This window comes from Chaetura pelagica, unplaced genomic scaffold (assembly GCF_000747805.2).
Source record: "Chaetura pelagica isolate M959 unplaced genomic scaffold, ChaPel_1.0 scaffold67, whole genome shotgun sequence".
Lineage (NCBI taxonomy): Eukaryota > Metazoa > Chordata > Aves > Apodiformes > Apodidae > Chaetura > Chaetura pelagica.
The window spans coordinates 2,800,690-2,809,769 of NW_009954107.1; the positions used below are offsets into that span (position 1 = coordinate 2,800,690).

The 9,080-nt window shown below is 37.0% G+C and overlaps 1 protein-coding gene across 1 annotated transcript in view; it reads left to right on the forward strand.

The window, feature by feature from the left end:
• Positions 1-5,148, forward strand: part of MTMR7 (myotubularin related protein 7) — a 29,573-nt gene extending 24,425 nt beyond the window's left edge. Inside the window, exons 11-14 of the mRNA XM_010002512.1 lie at positions 881-1,081; positions 2,256-2,396; positions 4,171-4,297; positions 4,786-5,148. Coding sequence (XP_010000814.1) covers positions 881-1,081; positions 2,256-2,396; positions 4,171-4,297; positions 4,786-5,148 — 832 coding nt within the window. The remainder of the gene's footprint in view (positions 1-880; positions 1,082-2,255; positions 2,397-4,170; positions 4,298-4,785) is intronic.
• The last annotated feature ends 3,932 nt before the right edge of the window (positions 5,149-9,080 follow it).

Here is a 9,080-nt window from a genome sequence, read left to right on the forward strand (position 1 = left end):
GCAGGAATTACATTTAATATGATACCATCAGATATCTATTATTATCAATGATGAAAGATACTCTGAAAAGTAATCACCACTTACAGGTTTGGTTTGCAGTACTCTGAGATATAATAAATAGTAAAATTAAGAGGTTTCCATTTTAGTTGTTTATGGAATTCCACTCTGTTGGAATATACATACACAAGATACACACACACATACAAGGTATACACTAGACAAACAGAATAATAAATTGAAAATAATTCTTCCCATTAGGGGCATTTCTGAATTATTTTATACTTCTATGTGTTTTATATTTTCTGGCTCCTGTTCTTCAAGGGCCCTCATTGCAAGTGGTTCCAAAAGATGTTTTTAAAGTCTGATGTTCACTGGACAGATAGAGTAGCATGTAAACATCTCCCACTTTTTCAAAATTTCACCAAAAGAGGGCAGCTTTAAACTCTTCTCTGCCACGGTTATTCTGTTGCTTTCCTGCTCATTTTTCCAGTTTTGGGAATAGTTGGCCATTGAACAACTGTCTAAGAGATGTTTTTGTCATTAAGTCATTTTAGTCATTCTTATGATGACATACTACTGTGGTATAACCTTATATTAATAGCATTAAAACATGGCTAAGCAGCAGCCTGCTGTTAGTAGCTGTGAGGCAAAAAGTGTAAATGTTTTTTCTTTGTATCTGATAAATTCTGCCTTCATTTTACTCCATGGATCTTGTATTATTTTTGTAAGTAAAAAAATATACTAGTAGTTGAGATTTTTAGAAATGAATGCCTATGATGTAACTTGCACACTCAAAGTGAGGGGTTTGTTTTCATTAGTGTTAATTCAGTTTTCCTGGAGAATTTTGTGTCATAATTGTATATATCTTGGCTTGTTTCAGGTATGGCAATTTAGATGGAGATCCGAAGGAGATATCCCCTGTTATCGACCAGTTCATTGAGTGTGTTTGGCAGTTAACAGAACAGTTTCCTTGTGCCTTTGAATTCAATGAGAGATTCCTTATCCACATTCAGCATCATGTCTACTCTTGCCAGTTTGGGAATTTCCTGTGTAACAGCCAGAAGGAGAGACGAGAGCTCAAGTATGAAAGCCTTTATGTTTACCTGTGGGGTCTTTGGGTGTTGCACTGAGGATTCAGACATTTGCCAGTCTCCCTTACATGTGCTTTTGTAAGGTGTGGTGTACACTTGGCTATTGTCTTCTCGCAACACAGATTAATACTGAAAAAAGTTGATCCTCTGCAATGATGCTCTTCTGGGAGTGTAATCCATGGAGTGCATGACAGGGATTAGTGAAAACTGACAAGAGCATTAGCTCTTCAGCTATGTGGCCCTACCTATGTTGCAGCATTAACAACTTACAAGGCAAACTGTCACTGTAGCTTTAATACAAGATGATGATAACCCTGGTTAAGTTCTCAGTTTAAGGGTTACAGCTCTTCTGTGTTTTAACCTGTCTTCAGATTTCATGTCAGAACGCTTTAGTCCTGACCTCTCAGATACTTTCTTATGAACAGCCTTTTTGCCTGTAAGCTCTCCCTAGGACTGAGTCAGCAAACTGTCTGTGTGCTGTTTGGTCCTAAGCAATTATGGGTCAATCTACCTGCCCTCAGGCTCCAAGAGAGACAATAATATAATTCCTTGCAGTTCTGATGGTTGTAACTGCTTCCTGGGGGCCTGGCTCCTCAGGTAGGATACCCACCACTTTTTCCATGCATCTGGATTGTGTCAGCAGCAGTAATGAGAGGAAGACAGGAGTTCCTGCTTCTGCTGCCTTTGATCCCTTTCACTGCTAAAATGCAGAGCAGCCTCAGTGCCACAGTCCTTTTAAAATCAAAACCTTCACAGGTCATCATCTCCCAACACCTAACTGCACGAGAAATTGCAGCTCAATGGTGTAGGAGTGCTTGTAAATGTGGGGATCCTGCTGATATACAGATAAAAAAAAAAACCAAAAAAAACCACAACTGATTTTATGGAAGAGATCCTCTCTGTCTTGTGAAGAAATCCATCTCTCCCGCTGTTCTGGCTTTATGGGAAATGGGTTGGATTTTGCCTTTAGTGATCAGAAAAGGAATATGAATCTCTCTTTTTCTCTATTTATAACTTAAGCCTTTCTGTTAAGGAATTATAAAGCTGATTGTAAACAAGTAGTATAAAGCACATGAATGTCACATCTAAGCTTTAGCTATACCTTAATTGCAGCAGAGACTTAATGGTGTCATTGTTTATTTTGTTGTTGTTGTTTTTTTTCAGAATCCAAGAACGAACCTACTCACTGTGGGCTTACTTGTGGAAAAATCGTGCTGATTACCTGAATCCTTTGTATAGATCAGAAAACAGTCAAACCCAAGGGACCCTGTGCCCGCAGACAGCTCCATGCAACTTCTTGTACAAGTAGGTAATATCACTTGCTACTAAGAACTGTAGGATTCTTTAGGTATTTAAGTATTTCTCATTCTGTAAGGCAACTTATAGAGTAAATTCAGTCTCAGATGCAATGTGTTCTTTCCTTGTGTGTGCATAGTCAGTCAACACCTCTGCACCAGTCCACAACAGAGTATTAGTCTGAAAAGAAGCTTAAGATTAAAGTTATATTGATAGTTGTGTGTCCTAATTTTGTGATTACTCACTTCTTCTGCTGAGAAATGGCCCTGTCAGTTCTGTTCCTATCTGTGGATTCTAAATTTAAGTTGCTTAAACATCTTTCATTCAAGATTTTGTGGTGAATATTTGGATCAACTGGTGTCAAAAATAAAAATCTACATTTCAAGAGATCATAGGGTCTCATTGCTAAAACAGACTTCCCCATGTTGTTGTTAAACCTTGAAGTATCCACAGGAAGTTTTACTTGATATTTAGGATTTTTCTCAAAATGTAACAAAATAACATAATTTTAGAAACGTTAGCATTGACATTTTGACCTGAATAATTAATTGTGCCATTAATCTTAACAAACGTAAGGAGAACTTTATTAGAAATTCATGAAAACTGCAATTTAAGTAACACTGATCAGTTTGTCTTCAAATTGCAGGTAAAAGCTCTAGTTAAAAAGTCAATAAATATCGTAAATGACAGAAACATAATTCTTTCATGTCTACTATTCCAGGTCACATCCATTTTAAAACAATTTAAAAATAGTAATTAATTGTATTCTTAGGATAGTAGTATTTATAAAAGAAGTGCTGATACTGCAGATCCTCCATCAGACGAGTAATCTTGTTGATTCTAATGGAATTACTTGGGTGCATAAGGATTTCCAAGCATGAGCTATCAGATGATAAATAGTATACTACTGAGTTAGGAGTAATAAACCACCAAGGAGCATGCACATGCTCCTAAAAATATCTGTCAGCTACTTGGTTGGACAGCTGCAGCTGAGGGCAAGTCTCTGGGTTACTTAACCTGTCTGGTGAACTAGTTACGTACTCTGGCTGTAGCCAGGATTTCCAGGAAGACAGAAGCAGGAGGATGAGTGGCAGAGTAAGCTACAGATTACAGTTCAAGTCCTTTTCTACTGAAAAATCAACTCAGCTGTTTAACTAAGGGTTTGTCAAGTCATTCCACAGACCAGTAAGAGAACTTGCCAGTGTATATGCTTCATGCAATTTCCATAGGCAAGTTTATATTTTACTGTTTTTTACTCCTGATTTTTAATTCCCATTAAAAAAAAAAACAAACCACCCTGTTAAATAGCTGTATCTTGCCCCCCTCCCAGCCCCAGACAGAACAAAGCATACAGAATTTCAAAGCTGACTTCATGGGAAGTTAAATGATGGTTGGGAAGTAGGATTATGAAACCTTGGTTGCTTTATAGGTACCATGGCTCTAAGGCTCATAGTGTAGAAGAATAAAATAATACAGCAAAAATTTTCCTTCAGTGAACCATCCTCAGCCATGTGATTTAAATCAAACAATTCTGTTGCGTATCAGAATTTGGTTCAAGCTGTGTAGGTCCACAGACTTGCATCTTCAGGACTGAACCGATGCAGAAAACCCATAAATCTTAACAAATACAAGGTGAACTTACAGGTATGCACTCTAATGATGGATAATCCATTCATGGGTCACTTAGGACGACATGTGTCTGAAAAGAACCCAACTATGTATTTAACTCTTCTGAGGCCACCTCGCCAAATGAGAAAATTGCTGACTTTCCCATCAATTCCAGATTCTGGAGTGGTATGTACAACCGCTTTGAAAAGGGGCTGCATCCTCGACAGTCAGTAACTGATTATCTGATGGCAGTGAAGGAAGAAACTCAGCAGCTGGAAGAAGAGCTTGAGGTCTTAAGAGAGGTAATGGACACTTGCTCTTGATGCAGCAGACTTAACTGATGGTAAATGAAACCCAACCCCTTACACTACACAGTCACCTGCGCACTGCGTCCTTTTCCGAAATGAGGGTGTTCAGCTGTTATCTTTGTTCTCACATAAATTCCTATGAATGTTTTGCACTTAAGACAAAACAGAGGACTTTTTTTTCTTTAGTGATTGAATTTCACCTGTGTTGACGCACAAGGAGTCCCCTGAAAGAAACTGTATATCCTTCTGTAACACAGGAGTTGTAACTCAGAAAGGTGCTGTAATTCAGCATTAGTTTGTGATAAATTTTGCACTTCTTATACTCCAGAAATGCAAATAGGCAGTTTTAAAGGGTGCCAGTTGGGCTAGGCCCCGAACTCTGTTTTTTTTGTTGTTTGGGTTTTTTTAGAGGCAAAGACACATAAGAGAATTACTGGGCCCTAGATGTGTCCATGTAATATATACTGTTTCCTTTATTTCAGAGATTGGTGAATCTTCAGAAATCACAATTAAATTATAATAAAGTCAAGAAGAGTAAGCAACAAGACCGAAGCAAACAGTTAGGGCTTTCTACTTCCAACAACAGCTTAGCTAACACTCCCCAGGAGTATAGTAATGATCTGAAATCATTCCCATCCCGGAGCCCTTCACAAGGGGATGAAGAAGATTCAGCCCTGATTTTGACACAAGACAACCTGAAAAGTTCTGATCTTGACCTCTCAGCTAACAGTGATCAGGAGTCTGGTGTGGAGGACTTAAGCTGTAGGTCCCCAAGTGGGGGTGGTTGCTTGCCTAGTGAAGACAGTGGCAAGGATTCAGATGAGGCTGTATTTCTGACAGTCTGAAACACCTTCACAACAGCAAGGATCTGGATGAATTTGAGTCTTTCACAGTCTGGAACAGCATCTTTTTGTCAGATGAAGATTGGCACTGGTCTGTGGCCTGAAGAAATAATCCAAAGAAAGGGAACTGTGCAATTGTGTAAGTAAAGATCTAAGCAGAACAAGCCATTATTAGTTTTCAGACATGATGCTAAAGAAAGGATGTATCTCCTGTTATATTTAGTTAAGCCAATGTGGTGTTTGTTTTACCAATGCTGTAAATAATTATTCCTTATTTTGTACATTCCCATGATTATTTATTGTACAAATTAATAGTTCTTCTCCAAAGATGTGAAATTCCAAAGTACTCTCTTACACAGGGACAAGGTTGAAGATACATTAGTGTTAGCCTTACTGGTGAATCAGTCAAAACCTAGTGTTGTAGAGTTCCTTTGCCTTCAGGTCTCTTTGTATCTTCTTTTCTTTTTGTGGAACGTGTTAAATTTTGAATTCAACAATTATTTTTTTTTTTTGCATATTCTCCTACTAGAATCCTTTAAGGCAAAGCAAAACTAACAAATGGACATATTTGCTTAGGGGACAAATGAAGATTTGATCCTGCAAAAATATCCTTTAGTAAGCAGCTCCTGATGCTGCATGTTAATGCATCCTATTTGTACTCAATGCTCAACCAGTGCTGGAATTCAGTAATTTCTGTGAGCAAAAGTTCAAGGAATGTAACAATACTTACACAGCCTTCATAAATGAAAGGTATGCTAGGCAGTATACTCTGGCCTCTTCATGTTTTGTTCTCAAGTTTTATTGTGTGTTTACCCTTGTTCTAAACCTTCTAAATAAGCTAGAAAGGTAAGAGTTCAAAGGTAATATAAACCCCCAAATCCTCCAGTCTACTTTGTTTGCTACTTGTGGTTTTTTTTCAGTGAGAGTGAGGTACATACTCAGAGGAGAGAGAACAGGAAATCCAGAATCACTTATAAAAATCACTTCAGAAAGCATCACTCCAAATTCAGAACTAAAGGAAAGTTAAGCCCATATAGGAACTGTTACAGAGTATTTCTTTCAAATATTATTGTTCAAAATAAATTAACCACAGTATTTTTATCCCCACACAAAATTTTCCTTTTAATATTTGGCAACCTGAACACAGCACAACAGTGCTAAGTTAAGAAAAAGACTGATTACTACAACAGAAAGTTTAATCCTGTTTGGTTTAAGAATCTTCATAGCATTTAGGAGGAGGAGTAATAGCTTTCATAAACATAGCTACAGAAGTGAACCACTGGAAAATAAATGTTTAAAATATTGGTTGTTTTGAAACTTGCTAAAAAGGCTTCCACATCAGGATGTAGTTCCTCCTAGTTGGTTTGTTTTGTTTTGGGTTTTTTCCCCTAAATTAGAGCAAGCAGTTAAAAATATAATTCATATGGCTGCTCTTACCTGCCTGGAGACAATGTGGCATTGAACTCTATTAAAGCAAAGCAGTAGTAATCTAAGTTTGCTTTGATTGCATTTCATACTATTCCTTCAAATACAGACTTACAGGCACAATTACATTATATAAATAAACATCAATTTAGAAGCCTTAGATTTTATTATTCAAACTGCTTTTATGGCATGGCTTTTCATGCTGTTCTACAAACTTAGGTTATTAAAAATGAGTAGGCAAACCAGTATTATTAATATCCTCTTAAGAGAGCTGCTGTCTTTAAACAAATAATTAAATTTCTAACAGAGAGATTTATCTTAATGTTATACTGGAAAGTTTGGATCCTCAATTTGATAAATCACTGTAGCTCAACTGAAAGAAATACAACTATAATTTATGCTGTTGAGAATCTAGCCTTCTGTTTTCTGATCTTTGTTAATACATGAAAACCCTGATTTTAATTGCACTTTAAAAATGTTTCATATTTTGAACATAGCCTGTTAGATTTATAAGGAGATTTTGAATGGGTTTTCTCGAAGTACAGAAACATACTGCAAAGTCTGCAATGAAAACAAAACACAAATATTCTGCCTGAGATTGAAAAAGTGGTGTAATAATATTACACATCTTTAAATGAAAAATTATGTATATTCTGTATTCTATCCTATTAGATAGGTCTAGAAATGTCTAGAAATAATGAAGAACAGGAATATATGCAAATTCAAATCATTGTCTTCATGTCACTTACACAGCTCACTGTAACTAGCTTTACAACTCAATTATCAACATAATAACATTTTCTATTAAGCCTTTACTTAGCAGCCCTCTGTGATGTGTCTTGCAGTCCTTGGAATTTTGCATTAGCTACTACTGTTTTCATTGTAATGTATTTATGGCATTATTAGCCTGCTGAGAAACACTTCCAAATAAACAGGTGTTTAGTGTTACGTTCTTTCATGCCAGTGAATGAAACAAAGGTTTCCTTTCCCAGTTTTTGTAATACAGGTCTTAATTTACTCAACAGGCACTTCGTCACTGAGATCAAGCGATTTTTATATGTTTCCTACTTTGGTACTTTAATCCAGTAGTTGAAGCTGCGGAAGGAATCTACAACGAATAACAAAGAAAAATTAGGCTTCTCTCAATAGAGTTAATTATATGGGAATATACTGCACTCCTTTATTTTCATTTTTTTTAAGGGAATATGAAACAAAAAGGATGAGAAAACCACACTATGAACTACACTAATTTCTTGTAGTCTTGTGGGGATCTTCCCTCTCCTGCAAATCCTTGAAACTCTGCTGTAAGCCCACTGCAATTTGAAATGGGACACACATGAATGTAAGGAAGTGCTGAAAGAAAGAAGAGCATTACAGATTTCTGGGCTGTAATTTTAGCTTCACTAAGTTCAGGCTCTTCTTCAGTATGAAAATATGTATATAAAGGACATTGAAGGCAATGGAATCAAACAGCTGAAGCTGTCTCTAAAAGTATCACCATATAAAGACCAGAAATAAAATGTATTCACTAGCTGCTTTTATTGGTTGCTCTATACAGGATACAGACATAGGTGGTAAACTGGTGATGGATTCTGAAAAGTTGCGAAATTAAATTAAAAAGATGGAGGGCACAACTTGGACTGAAGGATATCATAAAAAGTAAGGAGAAAAAGGAAGAAAAAAAAGTAAAGGGAGGGAGGCATTGAAGGGGAAAGCTCTTTGTAAAATTAGGAGTAAGGCAGGGAACCACACTTACTTGAAGATGGGCAAGCCAGAGCAGCAGTTCACACAGCATGAGAGATGTTTGATAATACAAACTAATAACAATTAAATTCCAGAAACAGCAAGGAAGTCGCCTTTGCAATGAAGGTAAGGATTCTGTCACTGTTGACCGGCTAACTAGATGTTTTTATGTGGATGTGGCCCTGATCTGCACAGAGTCCTCAAGTTTACCACAGACATTATAGCTGAAGTAATAGGCTGCTTCTGTGTGAGGGCTGCAGGTTGAGTGAAGTTTTAGGTAGGCTGGTCACTCTTACACTCTGCAGTGCAGACAGATGAACAGCACAGTGACTGAAACATCCTCCACAGACCGGTATTCATTTGGGAAGGAAGGAACATGTTGTGGGGTGAAACTTAGAAGTAGGTCAACTTACCAGAGTACTAAGACAGTGAAAAATCTGCCAAAGATCTAGAGCCAAAGGTACAGCAAACTCTGAATTCAGAGAGGCCAAAAACATTGCCAGATAGTGGGGTGATGAGAAGGAAAGGTAAAATAAGCATTCAACTTACATTATTTAAATTGCCAGTAAAGCACCTGGAGCCAGCAAATCAAATCATGTTAAGTCTTAAAATTCAGTGGTCTTTTAATATAAATTATTCTGGAAATAAGCTAATGAAGCCTTATAGGTTCACGAGAATAATTGTGACAGAATTAAGGCAAGGATACATTCTTAAGTCTTCTGGTTTCCAGGGTTATTCAGATGATTTTATTTCCAAAAATTAAAGGA